Raw genomic sequence first — 21,074 nt, forward strand, 5'->3', positions numbered from 1 at the left:
TGCCTTTACAGCTACTGCATGGCATTGGGCACTATTGCTAAGCTTGCTGTCTACAAGCACTCCTAAATCCTTATCCATCTTTCAGTGTGTGATGGATAGGCAAATTATTGGAGAAGGAAAAAGTAGAGGTATTAAACAAATTCTTTGCCTCTGTATTTACATGGGAAGAATTAATTACAATAATAGTGCTGCATAAGGAAGCTACAACTTCTATATTAATGAACAATTTTTCTTCTGAGGAAGAAGTTCATAGGCGGCTTGATAAAATTCAAGTAAATAAGGCACCTAGCCCCAATGGCATACATCCAAGAGTTCTTAAGGAGTTCAGTTCAGCAATAGCCAAACCATTACATTTAATATTCAAGGACTCCATTTCCACAGGCCCTGTATCACGAGATTGGCGTAAAGCAGATGTGGTGCTTATATTTAAAAAGGGCGCTAGATCACAACAGTGGAATTAGACCTGTAAGCTTGACTTCAATAGCAGGGAAGCTTCTTGAATTGAAGGTTTAGTAAGGGATAATATTCAGGAATACCTAATAGATAATAGAAGTATTTGTAATAGTCTGCATGGCTTTATGAAGGATGGGCCATGCCAAACTAACCTTATTGGCTTATTTGAGGAGGTAAGTAGGAATTTAGACCAGGTAAAGCAGATGATGTGGTCTACTTAGATTTTGCAAAGGACACACAAGGTTAGTTTACAAAATAAAGGAAATTGTTCTCGGCAAACATATTTGCAGCTAGATTGAAAACTGGTTGAAGGATAGACAACAGATTTGTCATAAATGTAACCTTTTCAGGTTGGGCTAAAGTTGCGAGTGGAGTACCTCAAGGATCGGTACTGGGACCCTTGCTTTTTAACTTGTTTATTAATGACCTTGAGGTTGGCATAGAGAGCAAAGTCTCCATCTTTGCTGATGACAGTAAATTGTGTACGGTAGTAAAATCAGAGCAGGATGTAATTTCTCTCCAGAAGGACTTTGACTGGAAACTTGAGCTGGTAAATGGCAGATGAGGTTTAATACAGATACATGTAAGGTTATGCATTTGGGAAATAAGAATAAACAGGCGAGTTACAAATGAAATGAGGAAAAAATTATCTGGGATGATGGATTTAGGAGTGCTTATAGGTGGCAGGTTTAGCAATAGTGCCCAAAGTCATGCAGTAGCTGCAAAGCAAAATAAGATCTTATCTTGCATTAAACGGGGAATAGATGGAAGGGAAATAAACTTAATTAGAACGCTGTTTAAAGCATTAGTAAGACCACACCTACGAATATGAAGTTCAGTTTTGGGCATCACTCCATAAGACATTAAGGAACTAGAAAAAGTAGAGAAAAGAGCCACCACATTAATAAAGGGGTGGATAATATGATTTATGGGAAGCTTGTTAATTTATATTTGTTTACATCGGAAAAGAGACTTCTCAGAGGGGATATTATTATATACAAATATATTTAGGGTCAAAAGGAGTTTCAAAATAACTATTAATCCCAAGGGCAGTACAAACAACCCACTGAGTCATCCCTTGAGATTGTTGCTGGTGAAATCTCCTTTCCTCCAAAGGAAGGAGTTCGTTACAGTAAGGGCAGTTAAAATGTCAAATTCATTACCCATGGAGACTGTGATGGCAGATACAATAAATATCTTCAAAAAAAAGGTTCATCATCTTTTTAGAAAGGAAAGGTATACAGGGATATACCAAGTAAGTAAACATGGGAAGTATGTTGATCCAGGGAGTAATCAGATTGCCATTATTGGAGTTGGGAAGAAATTAATTTGTTCCCCTTTTGAGACATCATTGGATAATGTTTCACTGGGGTTTTGTTTACCTTCCTCTGGATGAATATACAGCACTGTACTGTAAATACAAATATAGAATAAGTATCTCTCTAAATTAATATAGGTTGAAGTAGATGGACATTTTTTTTTTTTCAAACTTGTCAACTATGTAAATACCAGAACCATAACGATGTCACGTCACTTGTGTTTTCACCGCAGTGTCATCAATGTTGGTGATATAACTTCCAGCGAGTGGAACGCATGCTGACACGCAAGCAACTGCAACACTGAATCTGCTAGTAGAACTGTACCATAACACACACTTCTTTTGCAGTACAAGTCATGACATTTGTTTTACATAAAATGCCACAAACAGGTGTCTGAACAAATAAAGTCAATATTCATTGTCCTATATCCCATGAATAATAATGGATTAAAAACATTTTGCCAAGTGTTAATTTATATATATATATATATATATATATATATATATATATATATATATATATATATATATATATATATATATATATATATATATATATATATATATATATATATTTTTTTTTTTTTTTTTTTTTTCAAGAGATATACAACATACAGTGAGTCAGGCTTTTGGGAACAAAAAGGAAAGATAAGGGTAGGCATCAAAGAGACCCGGGAAACTGGTGACAATTACGATAACATACATATTAATAGATAGTTTTACACACAACCCAACTTTCATATTTGTCGTTGTTCCCTTTCTGCTTCTTTATGTGGAAGCAGCCACTTCCTCAGATATCTCTTGTAAGTTAGCGTAAGAATAGAAGAGAGAAAGTAGGGGGAGAAAAAGAGAGGGGTGGAGAGGGGAGGGTGTGAAGGGTTACGGAAGTCTGGGCAAGGTATGATTAGGGAGAGGGGAGGGAAGAATGTTTTTTCTCCCCCCCACCCCCCTTTCCGTCCCTCCTACTGTTACAGGAAAACCTATTCAGGTATTTCTGTGGGTTATAGTTCATGGTTTTCTTAGTCTTCTGGCCAAATCTCCCAGACCTTGTAGAATTGGTCTAATCTTTGATTAAGTTGTGCTGTAAGGAGTTCCATTAGCCTAATTTCTTTAATTCTACGTAATACAGTTTGTCTTGAGTGGGCGTTCATTTTTTTCCCCAGGCCGCTGCAATTGTGCAGCGGGCTGCTGTGAGATCATTCTCTTTATTTGTGGTTGGAGGCCATCCGTTGGTCTCAAAGAGCAAGGTCAGCGGGTCCATCTCCACTTCCACCCCCAGTTGGTCCCGAATCATGGTTTGGATCATGATCCAGAACCCCTGGATCTTCGGGCAGGTCCACCAGATGTGAGCCATATCTCCTCTTTGTCCGCATCCCCTCCAGCACAAATCTGGGGATCCGGGGAAAATCTGGCTCAACCTATTCGGAGTGAGGTACCATTGGAATAGAATTTTATATATGTTTTCCTTAATGGTTGTACAAATCGATGTTTTAGATGCGGCTTCCCAGATATCCTCCCAGTCCTCCCTATCAATTTCAGCATTCAACTCTTCGGCCCATTTCAACATATAGTTGTGGTTGGAGCTTGCCGCCTTTCTCGCCATTCTCAGATATATCTCTGAGATCAAACCTCTACAGTAGTAGCCTCTTATGCATAGTTTTTCAAATTTTGTTTGGGGTTGAAATCCCGATTATTTTTTTTTTTTTTTTTTTTTTTTTCCCCCCCGAAACTATAAGAAATGTCTAATCTGGAGATATCCGAATATCGGAAGATTGGTTATATTGTATTTTTTTTGGAGGTATTGGTATGGTAAATGTTTTCCTTTTGCTGCAAAATCATCAGCTACTACATTATTTAATTCCCTGTAATGCTTGAGTTCTTTCGGGAGGCAGCCAGGCGGGAATTCAGGTTTATTTATCGGGGTGAGTAGGGACGGGGAGGAAGTCAAATCATATTTCCCCTTCTAGACCATATCTGCCATGTACATCTCATTGCACCCAGCTTAAGGTTTTCAGCGAAGATCTCTCCTCTACCAGACCAGAGGGCGGCTGGCAGAGAGAGAGGGTTCACGTAGGTAGACTCAATTCCTAACCAACAGCACAATGTCGGGTTATTGTTCCACATTATAACTTGTTTTAGTTGGGCCGCCTGATAGTATTTAATGATATCCGGGACTCTCATACCTCCGCAGTCCTTGGGGGCTATAAAATTGATCTAGCCACCCTTGGTCTTTTGTTTTTCCAGATGAATTGGAATGTTCTATTTTGGATATTTTTGAGTTCCGTAAGTGGGATATTGATTGGTAGAGTCTGAAAGTAATATAGAAGTCTTGGAAGGATATTCATTTTAACTGTAGCTATTCTTCCTAACCAAGATATCTGATATTCATTCCAGCTCAGAAGATCTTTTTTGATCTGTGCAAAAAGAGGGGGGTAATTGTGTTGTTACAGTGAATTATATGAGTTTGTTGTCTGTATTCCCAGATATTTAATTTTTGAGGCACTCCATTTGTAGGAAAAATTTGTTTGTAGTAGTTTAATTTCAGGTGCTGTCATAGTAATATTTAATGCCTCTGATTTATCTGTGTTAATTTTGTCCTGAAATCTTCCCAAATTGTTCTAATTGGGCTTGTAGATACGGGAGGGAAGTCAAGGGGTTGGCTAGTGTCAAAATGCCATTTGCGAATAGGGAAATTTTGTAATTTGTCCCTCCAATTTCAATTCCTTTTATATTCTTTTCGTCTCTGATTTGTCGCTGCCAAGGGTTCAATAGTGAGGGCGAATAGGAGCGGAGATAAGGGGCATCCTTGTCTAGTACCATTATTAATTTTTATAGGGCTTGAGTCACCTCCTGGGAGTTTTACGAATGCTGTGGGAGTTTTGTAGAGAGCTCTAACGTCCTCTAGAATATATACACTATATATTAATGGGCTCTTGTGCAATTTTACTTATGATTTCTTTTCTACCATATATTTTTCTGTGTTTAAACACTATCAATATTTGAATTAAATAGTATTTTCCTGCCATGGACCAAAGGATTCTGTGTTTTTGACTTTTTTTTTTTCAGTGCTGGTCTAACAGACCTATTTTTAAAGATGAAATATGCACACACTGATTTTGTTCTGAAAATTTATCTGTTTCTGTAGGCTCCAGGCTATGGAGATGTCAGACTTTCCCTTGAGACAATTCCTGACACGGTCAGTTTGGAGGAACCTTTTGATATCACCTGTAAAATTACAAACTGCAGGTAAACTCGGATAATCATCCATATTGTCACACACAATGCTGTGGTGGCAGATTGCTCCTCAATTCTTCACTTAATGCATTGTCCTGTCCACCTTTCTCTGTGTGCAAGGCAAAAAATGTGTGCTAAAATCCACAAACAAGTAAAAACATGAATGGAATGAATTAAATGACGTGGAACAATAAATTAATGATAGAACACACACACACAGACACACACACAGACACAGACACACACACACACACTTCACAGTTTCAATGAAGACACAGCACTACATGAAATGGATCAAAATAGATATGTTGTATATTTCTCCAAAACCAAAATGTTGTTCCCTATACGCAGGAGTGCGCAAACTTTCTGCTCTGCGCTCCCCTGCATGCTCTCCCCAGTGTCATGCCCCCCCTTACCTTTTAATCTGGCATCAAATTACGCCGCGGGGTAACGCCATGGCGACGGGCGTGAAATGATCCCGCGGGATGTCACATGACTCCGTGGTGTCATTTGACCCCGCGTCACCCAAAGTCGGCTAAATTCGGGGTAAATGAGTTAGAGGCCTCGCGCTGAAGAGCGCGGGGCCTCTGTAACCGCCGCGCACCCTTGCCCTATAGGACCTTCAAGTTTGTATGATACGTGTATGTGACAGTGTGACCTTTGCCAAATAAGGATGAAATTCCAGGATTAACTATAATGAATTAAAATGATATATTGAATACCTTTCCGAGAGTCTGCACATACTGTCTCGGTAATCGCTTCTTCCCCTTACCATGTCCACCAGAGATCAGAAGGGTGGTTGGTTTTTGTTCTATTTAACAATCGCATCCAAGATAATGATGCATTCTCTGTTCTTCCATCTAGCAGTGAAAGAACCATGGATCTAATTTTGGAGATGTGCAATACAAACGCCATCCACTGGTGTGGGGTTTCAGGAAGACAGCTTGGAAAGCTGCACCCAAGCTCGTCGCTTCATCTTGCACTTACGCTGCTCTCTTCCGTGCAGGGGCTGCAAGTAAGTTCTGTTTCTCTGGCAATGTGCCATTATTTAGACCAGGGCTTCTCAACTCCAGTCCTCGAGCACCACCCAACAGGTCAGGTTATCAAGATATCTCGGCTTCTGCACAAGTGGCCCAATCAGAGGCTCTTTCGAAGACTGAGCCTCTGATTGAGCCACCTGAGCTGAAGCAAGGATGTCCTGGAAACCTGACAGGGGGGGGTTGAGGACTGGAGTTGAGCACCCCTGATTTCGATGCAGTTCGGGTTCACTTAGCTTGTCCAAATTGTATTTGAAATCCTTTTCCACCCCGATCACTGATTTCATTGTGCAATCCTTTCAGCAGGTTTGTGTTAAAATCATTTTTGTGAGCACTGCTAATAATTGCTGCCAGTCTGATTTTCTAAAACCTAATCAATGTCTGAGCATCTGCCTGAAATGGTATTATGACACTGACCATCATTCACATTAAATAAAAAAAGGGTTACTTTTTAATGGGGGCTCTCAAAAGTGCACCCTCACAATTCAATCAAAACTCACCTCTAAAAAATAAAGGAATGATCTACGAGGAGGGGCTTTGCTTGTGCAAACTCTTGATTAGCAGATCATGGATATCACACACAATGGACTAGATGTCTATTTGCAAGCTAACGTAAAAATGATTTAAAATCTTTCTCGGCGTCGTACACTGATATTTTTTTATGTGTTGCCACCATTAGGGAACATGTTTTTGTTTCCATTAGCACCAACACTTCCACTTTGTCTCCAATTACCTATTTCTGTCTTTACCTTACCCAAGTTTCAATAACTCGGGATAATATTGCATGCATTATTAATATGAAAGCACACACATTGTAGTTAATTTTAACCTAACCAATAGTGTCAGATTTATTAGAGCAAGAACTACTAATTGGGTGTCATAATGTGAACACTGAACTGCTGTTTTTAAAGGAGACATTCTCCCTTATTTTCAACATGGGTCAGATGCAGGGTGGGGGGGGATCCTCTGAAGCTGAACCGTGTTCATTTTGGCTCCATGGATCCCGAAATACTTGCTGTGAAAGTTGCCACCGGTTACTCCTCTGTGTGTGAGATTTAAATGTCTCGCGTCGCACAGCCAATAGAAATCTGCAACTTCCTATTGGCCCGTGTCACGCGGGAAAATTTAAACAGCCAGGAAGTACCAGTAACGCCTTTCCTCGAACGTATCTGGAACCAGGGGATCTACAGAACTCAAATGTAATGTGCTTTAGCTCTGGAAACCCCCTGCTTCTCACCTATGTAAAAAAAAAAAAAAAAAAAGCTATGCGTTCATCGTGGAATACACCGTTTTAAGTTGCAGTAATCGGTTTAATGCGGGTGACTGGCTCTTTAAATCGGACAATGTAAAAATACTTCTTTGCAATGTTTCCATGGTAACCAAACATTTTGGAGCGCGTGACCAGTCTTTTGTGATGAGATGGTTTGTGAAAGTTGCATCTGCAATTGTAAATCCACACTTGCTTTTTTTTCCCCTTGTAAATTTACACGTATCCACACGGGTCTACGTATCAAGGAAAACTTGCGAGTTGTTTCGCTTCTTTAGCTTCTTCCTTTATGTTGACGCTGTATTCACCTTCCCCTTACTTTATCCCAACTGGTTCTGACATCATTATAATGACATCATTATGGGTAGCGGGGGCAGAAAGCACCTTGCTGACCAAATTACACCCCCACCCCCTTCAAGAAACCGGTTAAGTTGCCTAACATTACAAAACATATGTTTATTTTGTAAGCTAAACAACTAAAGAGAGCCCTTTTTTTTTCACGAGGACCTTTTGGGGGTCTGTTAATTAATACACGTTTGTTTCCATCTCACTAGACTATCTCGGGATTAAGACTAACAGACACCTTCCTGAAGAGAACGTATGAATATGATGATATTGCTCAAGTCTGTGTAGTCTCTTCAAAAGTTCATGCGGAAAGTTGATGCTTGGGGATTTCTCACAGATTTTAACGTTTGCCGGAGTTTCTGGACCAACTCTTCATCTCCTACACTCTACAATAAAATAAATTATATGGGTTTGCAGATAATTTAAGCATGTTTAATACTTGTGAGCCAGTGTACATTGTTTTAAATGAAATATTATAAGCTATGTTTTTAAAAGGCTATGTATTTTATCTAATTTCAGAAAATAAAGTGTAAATATGAATGTATTTATTTGAGTACTTGGTGCAACAAACTGTGGGCTCTATATAAGACTGGATTTTGTTGTACTGTAACAGAAAGATGTGGCTGAGCTAGTAGAAAACACATCGGCAAAGTGTTGTTTTAAAGGTGTAATTCCTGAAATCATTTGAAATTTTTACTTTTCATGCAAATTTGTTTTAGTTTTTTTTCCCCTTACCGTATCGTTCTATGGGTTTTCAAATGTTGCATACAGAGTACTGGACCAGTTTCCTCCTGGGCCTACTTTAGGGTAGGGGTTACATGCACCTCTCTGCTGCCTAAAAGGATTTTTATTCTACTTTTTTGCTGTAGATCTCCAGAAATATCTGCTTGTTTTTAATGAAAAATATAAGAAACGTAATGAAGCAAAATACATTGCAGGTAGCGTAAGAGCAATCTTTCTTTTAAATATTTTGTTATACAGTAGTTAAATGCAATTTATTAACTGCCAAATTTAAAGAGTTTTCATTTTCAGTGTCTTTGCTCCTCCATCCGCTCATGGCGGTTAATAGTGGGAAAGAGAAGACTTTAAGACTTGATTATTATGATGCTGAGCAGCTGTTCCACACTGTTCTTGCTATGCAAACCAAACTACCTACTGCTGGAAGTCACACTTTCCTTCTGGAACATTCTTTTTAAATGAATGGGATCTAAGATGTGCTAGGCAACATGACCTACTTTTTTACGGGCTGCATGTGTGACCCTTGATCCCTCAAATGACAACACTTTGAACAATATTGTATAGTTGGGTGAAGGCCGGAGGGATATTGCAGGCAGGAGTTTTTCTCTGCCTCCTTCAGTCAGCTACAAAACGCCAGCACACTGGTGAATACTGTCCCGCTCCTCCACCTCGACCTTGCACAAAGTACGGGAGGAGCAGGGGCAGTACAGTATTTATTGGCACACTGATCAGATGAGGGAGCGGAGAGACGCTACGATCCACACCATCAACATTGCCTCTCCCTCAGCACACTGCTCTCCCAGTGCAATGGCGGCCAGCGGTTTGGGACCACCTGTTGCCCACCAAAGTGCTAAAAACGAGGGGTGGCTAACTCCAGTCCTCAAGGACCACCAACAGGTCAAGTTTTAAGGATATCCCTGCTTCAGCATAGGTGGCGGTCAATGACTGAGCCACCTGTGCTGAAGCAGATATCCTTAACTGACCTGTTGGTGGCCCTTGCGAACTGGAGTGCTAACGCAGAGCCTGAACTTCTAATGCTTGTCTTGTCTATATTAAGGTAGTACTGTATAATGAAATAACCAATTGCCATACTCAAATTTACACCACCCTTAAGCATAATTATTATATGCTACATAGCATTTGTTTTGCAAAGCACTAATGCTGTTCTGTAATGAAATTAAAAAAGCACAAAAAGTAAATCAGATTAGGCACATTTTTGTATATATCGTAATATTTGTAATAAGAATTATTTTTTCAGAAAATACAAAGTTTGCTCTGCTGCACAAATCCAGGTTAACAGAACTGATATTTTATAGAGCTCTGAAGAATTTAGTTTAAGAAGGATCTAATAAACATTTAGCCGATAGATGGGACACTTTACGAACAATACATGAAAACTTTCAATTGAATGAACTCTGCCTGTAGTACAAAGTGCACATTTTCCTTTGTGCCAACAACTTTCATTTAGTAGTTCATGCAAAATGACAGACAAAAATTAAAGATACAGCGCACAGCCAAGAGCGTGGGTCAAAAGATGATATAAAATATTTCTATATTGCGTCAGTTAAAAAGACGGAGGTGTAACAAAACACCTACATGTTTCGTGCGCGTTGCACTTTATAAAGTGAAACGCGTAGGTTTGTTACACATCCGTTTTTTTTTAATGGAGGAAATATTTTTTTTTTTTATATCTTTTGACCCACTCTCTTGGCTGTGCGCTGTATCTCCAATTTTTGTCTTATCATTCAACTACTAGCAGCACCCCTACCTAGGGGCACAGGATAGAGGCACTACAAATGTGAGTATATTTAGATTCAATTGTATCATGTGTTTATAATAGTGGTCTTGGGACTATCCCAATGAGGTTTGAGGAGTGGGTCTTATCCCTCTAACTCTTTTCCTCTAGGGTTACTTTGTCTCTTTTTAGGACCCCATATCACCCGAGTTACATTATTTTATGCTATACCAATAGCCTCATACCTTGTGTCTGTTTTATGCGCTAATTTTCTATATATTTGCCATCTATGGATCAGCGCTTGAGCGCTTATACCATTAAATTCTTCAAGCACAATATTCAAAACTAAACTCATTTTGAATGTACTGTAATGCTTTCTACTGAACATACAGTATTATTGTAAAGAATTTAATTGAACAAAATAGATGGGTTTACTTTTGTATGTATTGACAATGTGCAGAATACATGGAAAGATGCAGAGAAACCCCATATCTGAAGGTCTGATCTTTATTGCAGGTATTCCATAAATATTTGGATATTGAAACAATGAGATTTCGTGCAACATGTTTACAAACCGTTAATATTTTAAGCACACCTATCTGCTTACATTAAAGTGCATTGTTTAAAACAAATAACATGATTCACCAACAAATGAGCATGAATTATAAAATAGTCATATTTTAATTACACGTTACATGTTTCCTTAAGCAGTATTTTGCCTGTAGCAGCAACTAGCATTTTTAAGACATTATTTCAAGTGGTAAATCCCATCCATTTGATGCTAAAAGAATAAAGTGCAATGTATTTCCCTTTCTCTACAACCAGGAGAATAAAACAAACAAAAATTATCATATAAAAACCAGTGCTCCCAGTTTCTGGACACTGATGACCCTGGTTCTTATGCAATAACAGAAAATAGTTTTCTATTATAAACAAGTTAAAGAAGCACGGTTTACTCCAGTGACTTTCAACCGGGGTTCCGCGGCTGCCATGAGGGGAGAGCTGGGACGTTTCCAGCTGGCCCGGCCTCAGCATCCGCCCGGTCGCTGCGCTTTCCTCCCTGCTTCTGCAGTCAACTTCCGGCTGCCAGAGGAAGCATCAGCGAGAGAGTGTTTGTGTGTGGGAGAGTGCGTGTAAGTGAGAGGGGGAAGAGTGTGTAAGGCGGGAAGTGTGGGGGAGGGAGTGTAAGGGAGATGTTTGGGCTTCCCCAGAATTTAACAATCAAATTCTGGGGTTCCCCAACCAGAAAGAAGTTGAAAACCACTGGTTTATTCAATGGATAGGAACAGACCCCTGCTCAAGTCCCTAGTGGGCATAAAGACAGTTGTTTCTAGCACTTCTGCTGAAAGCTGCAAAGTTGAGTTATAGCACAGAGAGGTTAGGGGAAACCCTGAGTCAACTGCTATGAACCCCAACTTTGGGGGGTTAAATATTTAACAACAAAAGTGCTGTTAAGGGCCCTTTCGGATGGAAACATGCATTGAAAATTTCTGTCCCATAGTGCCCAAATGGGTATTATCGTACTTATAACCTACACAGGAGGTAATTCAATATAGTCTGAAGCAGCAGTTCTTGGACAAAAATCCCCTTTGACCTTTATTTACTTTGTTGCAGACAATGGCCCAAATGGGCACTTTAGACTATGTATAGAATACGACCCTTAAACACAACTCCCTTCTGCTTCGATTTACTTATTCTACTGCAGCAGGGGTGGCCAACTCCAGTTATCAAGGGCCATGTGTTAAGGATATCCTAGCTTCTAGACACATGGCTGTGTTGTGAGCCACCTGTACTGATACATGGGTGCAAATGCGGACACACACACACACACTTTATTTTTAAGGACACCATGACTTGTTGAATTAATTCTCTTTTAAATTATATTTAAAAAATGTAGTCCACTTGACCTTTCCTGGTGTGGTATGTTGGGATCAATTCTGAGAATCTGTCCCAACATTGCTTTTCAATCCTATGGAATTATTGCAATATTCTGATTTACATGTTGAGTTTTAAATGGGGACAGTATCACTGCCTACATTTGTATACATGACAGTACATTGATAACATATTTAGATGCATATAATAGGATATCTAAACTAGAGTTCTTCAGTTACAGAACAATTTTAAAGGGCTTCATAAACTACTGTACAACTCATTGTAATGGCCACAATTAAGAGGTGTTCATTTTGTCAACTAGAAGACGTGTATAATTAGGTGGAATATGTTGAAGCTTTACCTACCTTTAATAACTCCAGCCTCAAAATAATTAATATTAATGAAACTGATAGGTTACTCTGTAAACTTTAAGACATAGAAATGTACATCTTGTTGGTGTCAGCCTGATACAGATAAGTCATAATGCACCCCTGGGCATGATGCAGTGAAAGCAATATGAAATTAGCATTTTCATCTCTATCTTATAAGTGGAATGATTCAAAAGGGCTCTAATAAACTCAAAAACCAATGTAGTGTCAATGCAATCTCAATCTCATACCCATTGCATCTTAAACGAGTATTGAGCCGACCACTGTACCACGACCATACTGGTTAGACTTAAAATATAATCGGTTTTAAATACAACAATTAAGTTTAGTAATTGTGTCTAAAACACTAACGAATGAGAAGTTACTACATAATTTTAAAGCAGTGTGAATATGTATTTTCTGCATTTGCACTATATTTCCAAATTTGATTCAGATTCTGTAAAGTAACTGAAGGGAAAAAAAATAGATTTGTCATGAAATTCCTAGTCTAACGATAATTAGTACCATCACAGTAAATTAATTAAACAAGTCTTTTGAGGGTGTCTTCTAAAAACAAAGAGTATTATTTAAAATAGAGCAGTCTCAAGGAGATACTTTAAAGAAGCACTGTAGGCGACATTATGCTTTTGTTTTCTTAATAGGATTAATGCAGGGTGTCTCTGCAGCTTAACTGTCTTGATTTAAACTCTGGGTACCTCCTGCTTCCTGAGATACTTACCTCCGAACCCATCTCTGTGCAATTTAAAGCTGTCGCATCAGGTTGGCCAATAGGAAGACGCAAGGGATATCGTTCCGGCTTCCTATTGGCACGCAGGATTTTAAAACCGCCATATTGTGAACCCAGACAGGGAAAATGTTTTTCAGAACAGAATGATGCAAGACTGAGGAGAAACCCCTTTCAAAAGGCTTGGAGTGCAGGAGTATCCTACATTGTCTTTTTCCAAACAGGTTCCCAGGAAACTTTGTGACAGACCAGGACGGGAATTCATTTTTGCAGCTTTGAGAATTATACATTTAGATGTTGTACTAGCAACCAACCCTCCCCACAATTAAAAATGGACCATAAGTTAAACTAAAATACATATGCAAGTTGAATACATTCTGTCCTGCGGCACATGGAGATCTCATCATATAATAGACTTTTCTGGTGCTCCGAGTACCGAGATGTGTGAGACAATGAGGCTCATTTAAGGACTGCCGTGTGGAGGGATTTCAGCTCTAATAGCCTCTTCAGTTCACACACGAGTAGTATTTGTTTAATATGGAAAACGTTCGTCGTCTGTTCAGCTGGAATATAAACAAAACAAAAAAAAAGTTACATAAGTTCTGAATGTAAAAAAAAAAAAATCTTTACATGCGCTGCAGCTAGAGGTAAATAAGCGTTACCCCTTATATGTGCTGCAGCTAGCAGTGAATAAGCGTTACTCCCTTACATGCGCTGCAGCTAGCAGTGAATACGCGTTACTTCCTTACATGCGCTGCAGCTAGAGGTAAATAAGTGTTACTTCCTTACATGCGCTGCAGCTAGCAGTGAATAAGCGTTACTCCCTTACATGCGCTGCAGCTAGCAGTGAATACGTGTTGCCCCTTACATGCGCTGCAGCTAGAGGTAAATAAGAGTTACCCCTTACATGCGCTGCAGCTAGAGGTAAATAAGCATTACTTCCTTACATGCGCTGCAGCTAGAGGTAAATAAGCATTACTTCCTTACATGTGCTGCAGCTAGCAGTGAATCAGCGTTACCCCTTACATGCGCTGCAGCTAGCAGTGAATAAGCGTTACTTCCTTACATGTGCTGCAGCTAGCAGTGAATAAGCGTTACTTCCTTACATGCGCTGCAGCTAGCAGTGAATAAGCGTTACTTCCTTACATGCGCTGCAGCTAGCAGTGAATAAGCGTTACTTCCTTACATGCGCTGCAGCTAGCAGTGAATAAGTGTTACTCCCTTACATGTGCTGCAGCTAGCGGTGAATAAGCGTTACTTCCTTACATGCGCTGCAGCTAGCAGTGAATAAGCGTTACTTCCTTACATGCGCTGCAGCTAGCAGTGAATAAGCGTTACTTCCTTACATGCGCTGCAGCTAGCAGTGAATAAGCGTTACTTCCTTACATGCACTGCAGCTAGCAGTGAATAAGCGTTACTTCCTTACATGCGCTGCAGCTAGCAGTGAATAAGTGTTACTCCCTTACATGTGCTGCAGCTAGCGGTGAATAAGCGTTACTTCCTTACATGCGCTGCAGCTAGCAGTGAATAAGCGTTACTTCCTTACATGCGCTGCAGCTAGCAGTGAATAAGCGTTACTTCCTTACATGCGCTGCAGCTAGCAGTGAATAAGCGTTAATTACCTCTAGCTGCAGCGCATGTAAGGAAGTAAGTATTATAGAGGGGAAGAAAAAAAACTCGGCGGTCACAGCTCTCCAAAGATCAACCAAGCGCAATAAAATAAAAAACTTTATTAGATCAAAATTATGACATATGCAGAGTGTAAGTATACTCTGATAAAGTCCTTGTCTCAGGACGAAACGCGTCAGAGTACACTTACTCTGCATATATCATAATTTTGATCTAATAAAGTTTTTTATTTTTATTGTGCTTTGTTGATCCTTGGAGAGCTGTGACCGCCGAGTTTTTTCTTCCCTTCTCTGTTATCAATCACAGGCAGCAGCACGCCATCTCAACAAGCAGCCTGGAGAAAACGCCACCTCCTATCAGCAACACCCGGCAGTTTGCACTTCATATCGTTAGTACTTGCCAGCTGATCTATTCATCGTGGGACACGGGGTGTAGGTGAGGCTAGCATGTACTGGTTTCTCTGGGGCACTTCAGTGACCGACCCCTTTGTACTTCCACCAGCATATGCGTTATTGCCCCCCATCCTGAGTTAGTTCGTTCTTTTATGGAGGAGATAATGTTTATCAAGCTATTTTAACCCTTGATGCTGTTGTGCCTATCTCTGTGCTATATGGGCTAAAAAAGTGTACCTGCTCAGTTTGCAGCATCAGGCATTCGGGGTTCGTTCCCTGTTTTTTCTGCCTGTAATTAAGCATTACTTCCTTACATGCGCTGCAGCCAGAGGTAAATAAGCGTTACTCCCTTACATGCGCTGCAGCTAGTAGTGAATAAGCGTTACTTCCTTACATGCGCTGCAGCTAGTAGTGAATAAGCGTTACTCCCTTACATGCGCTGCAGCTAGTAGTGAATAAGCGTTACTTCCTTACATGCGCTGCAGCTAGAGGTAAATAAGCGTTACTTCCTTACATGTGCTGCAGCTAGCGGTGAATAAGCGTTACTTCCTTACATGTGCTGCAGCTAGCGGTGAATAAGCGTTACTTCCTTACATGCGCTGCAGCCAGAGGTAAATAAGCGTTACTTCCTTACATGCGCTGCAGCTAGAGGTAAATAAGCGTTACTTCCTTACATGCGCTGCAGCTAGAGGTAAATAAGCGTTACTTCCTTACATGCGCTGCAGCTAGAGGTAAATAAGCGTTACTTCCTTACATGCGCTGCAGCTAGAGGTAAATAAGCGTTACTTCCTTACATGCGCTGCAGCCAGAGGTAAATAAGCGTTACTCCCTTACATGCGCTGCAGCTAGTAGTGAATAAGCATTACTTCCTTACATGCGCTGCAGCTAGAGGTAAATAAGCGTTACTTCCTTACATGCGCTGCAGCTAGAGGTAAATAAGCGTTACTTCCTTACATGCGCTGCAGCTAGAGGTAAATAAGCGTTACTTCCTTACATGCGCTGCAGCTAGAGGTAAATAAGCGTTACTTCCTTACATGCGCTGCAGCTAGCGGTAAATAAGCGTTACTCCCTTACATGCGCTGCAGCTAGCAGTAAATAAGCGTTACTTCCTTACATGCACTGCAGCTAGCGGTAAATAAGCGTTACTTCCTTACATGCGCTGCAGCTAGCAGTAAATAAGCGTTACTTCCTTACATGCGCTGCAACTAGCGGTAAATAAGCGTTACTCCCTTACATGTGCTGCAGCTAGAGGTAAATAAGCGTTACTTCCTTACATGCGCTGCAGCTAGCAGTAAATAAGCGTTACTTCCTTACATGCGCTGCAGCTAGAGGTAAATAAGCGTAACTTCCTTACATGCGCTGCAGCTAGAGATAAATAAGCGTTACTTCCTTACATGCGCTGCAGCTAGCAGTAAATAAGCGTTACTTCCTTAAATGCGCTGCAGCTAGAGATAAATAAGCGTTACTTCCTTACATGCGCTGCAGCTAGAGATAAATAAGCGTTACTTCCTTACATGCGCTGCAGCTAGAGGTAAATAAGCATTAACATGGCACACACATGAAAATGGGATATATCAATTACGTTATGAACATTTTCAATACTTTTTGTGTCAATAAAACCATCAGATTTAAGTGTACTCTTATGTAGTTCATTCCACTACTGGAAGAAGTGTTTAGTTGCTGACAGCACTTGTCTGCTCAGACCGACCATCTAATTCACAGGTTACCTTCAGCCAGCCCCATTTATTAGTCAGAGATGCAAATAGATTCCAATATAACCAACTGAACATCTTACAATACGACTTTTGCTCAACAGGAATCTGCAGGATTATTGCATCAACATGTAAGCATTAAAGACCGTAATGGTCCCTTTATAAAAAATGTACTTACCGACAGACCTGTGTCTGGACTGATCGTTGTGTTTAAATGAAAACAGAAGAAATGTCTTATTCTGTACATGCCTGCGCTGTGTCAGGAGTGCTCCTCAGTGCTTCCACTGAATGATCTGCTCCGCACGTGATTCCTCAGTTGCTGTATTAGCTCAGGATTTTGCTGCTGGATTTGTTGTGCAAATTGCTGCCCACTGCAATGAATAGATGATCATAAATCAATGACCAGACAATAGTAACAGGGACTCCTTCAATGGCCAAAGTCCATGCAATTGCTCTTCAATACATTGTATTACCATATGGCACGGAGGGTGGTACAATAACACATGTTCTTTCGTACGGTGCCACAAGAATTGATGCGATTTAAAAATAGGACATTTTCACAATTCTAATTACAGTACATGAGAAATAACAGGAATGCTCTGCAATGCATTTTACATTTTAAAACCGGGTTGTGTTTCAGTTTTCAACAAAACACACGAAGCCCCAATGCTGCATCCAATATGACAAATGATATAGTTAAATACTTATCTGTTTTTCTTTTCATAAGTGAGGGTCATTTAGTTACATTCTTTCACCAAGGCATTATTGGCTTGCAAACCATGCCAAGGTTTCCTCACTTTTTCCTAAGGCCTGGGACATGGTGAATTAATGCGGGCGGAGGCGCGTGGAGGCTCTTTCCCTGGCTTTACACAGCGCGCCGTCCGTGGGCGTGTCGGGGGCGGGCCAGTGACGTCACGGAGCTGGTTCGCCCTCATTGGGCGAACCGCTCACGTGACCGGCCCTGCGCTCCGGCGAGCGCCAAATTTGAAACCTCCGTGAGACACACGCTTCCCCAAGCGTGCGGACGCGTGCGCCAGCCCCTGCTAAAGCCGCTCTCATTGCGGCTGCAGGGGCTCAGTGCCGAGCAGCAGCGCGCCTCAGCACGGGTCAGCGCTTCATGCCCGAGGCCTTACACTGCCTGCAAACGTTTGCAAATATGGTGTGGTGGCTTTGGGTTCCCAGCTTGCAGGGATTGTATGTGTAAGTTTTGCCTATGTTTCCCTTTATTCATGGCCCACGTTACTGTATTGTAATGTATTGCATGAAATATTAGCTTTGATATAGTGTGCTATTTGTATCCTGCGTGTCAGAGTTAGTACAATCACAGGAATAACCTAGCACAATGCCCTTTATTTACAGGAACACGCTTACGCTTGTATTAGGCTTGAGAGGTCAGTTAATCCGCCAACGCCTGCAGCTGGACCACCTCCGGCATTTGACATCATGCCCGACATCCTGCAATGAAGAAAAAGCTACTTTTAGTCTTCAAATAGGTGTTTTATACTTTGTTAAAATCTCAGGAATTTGCTCTGCATTCTTATTTTTCTCTTTGGCTGTATACTTCAAGTTGCTTTCCAATTTGGGCATGTTCTTTTGCCTTTAACATCGTGATCACGCACCCAGTAGGTATATAGTAAGGCGAAACAATTATGTAAAATAATAACTACAGTCTCCTATTGCTTCCATTGTTAGTCTTCTCATGATACCTTTATATCACAGTCATTACCAGGTAAAGTCTAAAACAAAGCAAAGCAAAGCTGGCATATTCCCTAATATATATCATTGTACCACTCGAGGTTAAGCGTTTACACAATAAGTTGAAACTCTATTAAACACACACAAATTTATATATATATATATATATATATATATATATATATCTATATATATCTATATTTATATATATATATAAAAATTATGGTGTACACACACACACACACACACACACAATATTAAGCCAATAAAGATACTGTTAAAGGTCTGGACTCTTGTTTTGTGGTTACTTAATGCAACCGTATGTATGTATGTACAGCTCAACCCCGTTATAACGCGGTGCTTGGGGTCCAAAAAATCACATCGCGTTATAAGCGGGTCTTGTTTGGACTGTGCCTTGTTGCTCAAACACTCAAGTCTTTTGGTTAGCTTAAAGAAAAACAGTTTAGGGTAGATGATTTGATCTTTGGAGCTAGTCTGGGATGATAATAATGATAATGATAATGATAATAATATGTTCTTGTATAGCGCTGCTAGTTTTACGTAGCGCTTTACAGAGACATTTTGTAGGCCCGTGGAGCTTACAATCTATGTTTTTGGTGCCTCAGGCACAGGGAGATAAAGTGACTTGCCCAAGGTCACAAGGAGAATTGAACCAGGCTCCCCTGAATTGAACCAGTGCCAGTCAGTGTATTTACTCACTGAGCCACTCTCCTAAGATGACCTGTAACTTGATTGGTTTAGAAGATGATTATTCCCTCGTATTCAGGGAGTGCATTGTGATGTCATTACATTCTGCCTAGTAACCTATGTTAAATAAAGGCATCTTAATGTATATAATGCCTGCCTGGACCCTCCCCTTGCAGAGCGTCTCATTGACATTTGTGTGTGATCATACTCTATGCTGTACAGGCAATAAACTACTCATTTACGAACCAGTGTTTGTGAGTTTAAAAATCTATAATTCAGACTTACACTTGTTGTTTGCAAAGGGCAATATGGTATAAAAATACCCAGTATGACAACTACATGTCTAGTTACTTTCCATGGTAACTGGAAATGTACACTGTGTGCAGTTGTCACATATTAACAGTTCCACCCAGTGTCCTCAGATAGTTAGGCTCCATAATATGAGCATGTGCTCACTGTGAAGGGCTCATTGAAGATGCCATCCCAGCTAATACTGAAGAGAAGTAATGGGAATACATTTTGTAATGGTTGAAATAGATGTGAATCCAGCATCTCATGAAAAATGTAATTGTATTTATACAGTACTTTGGTATGTTACAATAATCCATCAATCACATGTATTTATGCAACAAATAATAAACTTAATATAATAAACTTAATTTCATGTGGAGCTTTTCTCCCAATGGGACTCAAAGCGCTTCACAATTACAGCATGGCGCGCGGTACACAGCACACAGGAATGTTACAGACACAGTCCCTGCCCAGATGAGCTTACCATCTGTTTTTGGTGTCTGAGACACAGGGAGATAAAGTGACTTGCCCAAGGTCATAAGGAGTGGACACCAGGAATTGAACCATGTTCCCTTGATTCAAACTCTGTGTCATTCTTCACAGTATTTATAGTATAGTCAGTGTCTTAACTCACTGAGTCGCTCTTTCTCCCTTAAACATAGTAGGGTGATTATGTCTTTGCCAGTAAGTAGGACTTTTAAATAGTTGTTTCAAGTCCAAAAAGCCTTGTGCAAACAGGTGCACCAGAGGACATCTTATAGCTTTTGCATTATGGCTACTCTGTTTACTTATTAAGTAATATTTTATATTCAAGTCCTAAGGGCATTATCATACAAAAGCCCCCCGCACTTCTTATAAAGCCATTCCATATAGCTGCAATAAGACATCTTACAGAATACTAGTGGCCTGGGTTCCCCCTTGGGTCCCCTTTCGCCCCTTACATATGGCTGCAGCTGCGACCGACAGCAAAGGTTGACGAGGAGAGGTGCAGGAGCTGAGGCAGGCAGTCAGAGGAACAGGCAGCTCCTGTAGCAGGGTGCCGCCATCTTGCTCACAGTCACGCATGCGCGGTGAAGTTGCGCATGCGCACAAACGGCAGCAGAGCGCCGGCCATTACAGAAAAGCCCCACAGGGGAACTACAGCTCCCAGAAGGCAATTGGGCTGCCGGACACATGGCGCGAACCAGCCAATAGGGCTGCAGCATTCTCCCTGCACCAGATATTGCTACATTGCGTGCGCTAGGAGCACACCAGTCGGAGCTGGGACATGGTCAGGGTAGGTTGTATGTGCAGGTGTCTGTGGCACCTGAACTAGGCCAGAGACCCTCTGTTAGGCCCCAGCTCCCCTCAGTTTGTGGTTGCTGCAGGGACAGGCCCGTGAGACAGGGACACTGCCCCTGTAGCATACGTGTGAGGGAAACAGCCAGGATGCAGCTGCATCCTGGCATCTGGTGGTCTGGAACCAGATCACCACCTACAGTTAAGAAACACTCTGCATGGTGGCACCGATCACGGGTGACACCATCCAACAT

The 21,074-nt window shown here is 40.8% G+C and overlaps 2 protein-coding genes across 8 annotated transcripts in view; one reads left to right on the top strand and one right to left on the bottom strand.

Annotated features, from left to right (window-relative positions):
- Positions 1-8,198, top strand: part of LOC142489437 (trafficking protein particle complex subunit 13) — a 46,858-nt gene extending 38,660 nt beyond the window's left edge. For 5 of the 7 annotated variants that reach the window (XM_075590161.1, XM_075590150.1, XM_075590183.1 and 2 more), the window contains 3 exons: positions 4,917-5,017; positions 5,870-6,020; positions 7,864-8,198. In XM_075590161.1, coding sequence (XP_075446276.1) covers positions 4,917-5,017; positions 5,870-6,020; positions 7,864-7,971 — 360 coding nt within the window. In that variant the 3' untranslated portion in view covers positions 7,972-8,198. The remainder of the gene's footprint in view (positions 1-4,916; positions 5,018-5,869; positions 6,021-7,863) is intronic. The other 2 variants (XM_075590172.1, XM_075590192.1) reach the window with 1 other exon arrangement.
- A 2,362-nt stretch (positions 8,199-10,560) lies between these two features.
- SGTB (small glutamine rich tetratricopeptide repeat co-chaperone beta) overlaps positions 10,561-21,074 on the bottom strand; it is a 65,278-nt gene continuing 54,764 nt past the window's right edge. Inside the window, exons 10-12 of the mRNA XM_075590283.1 lie at positions 18,220-18,303; positions 17,027-17,219; positions 10,561-13,678 (exon numbers count right to left, since the gene is read on the bottom strand). Coding sequence (XP_075446398.1) covers positions 17,108-17,219; positions 18,220-18,303 — 196 coding nt within the window. The 3' untranslated portion in view covers positions 10,561-13,678; positions 17,027-17,107. The remainder of the gene's footprint in view (positions 13,679-17,026; positions 17,220-18,219; positions 18,304-21,074) is intronic.

This window comes from Ascaphus truei, chromosome 1, assembly GCF_040206685.1.
Source record: "Ascaphus truei isolate aAscTru1 chromosome 1, aAscTru1.hap1, whole genome shotgun sequence".
NCBI lineage: Eukaryota > Metazoa > Chordata > Amphibia > Anura > Ascaphidae > Ascaphus > Ascaphus truei.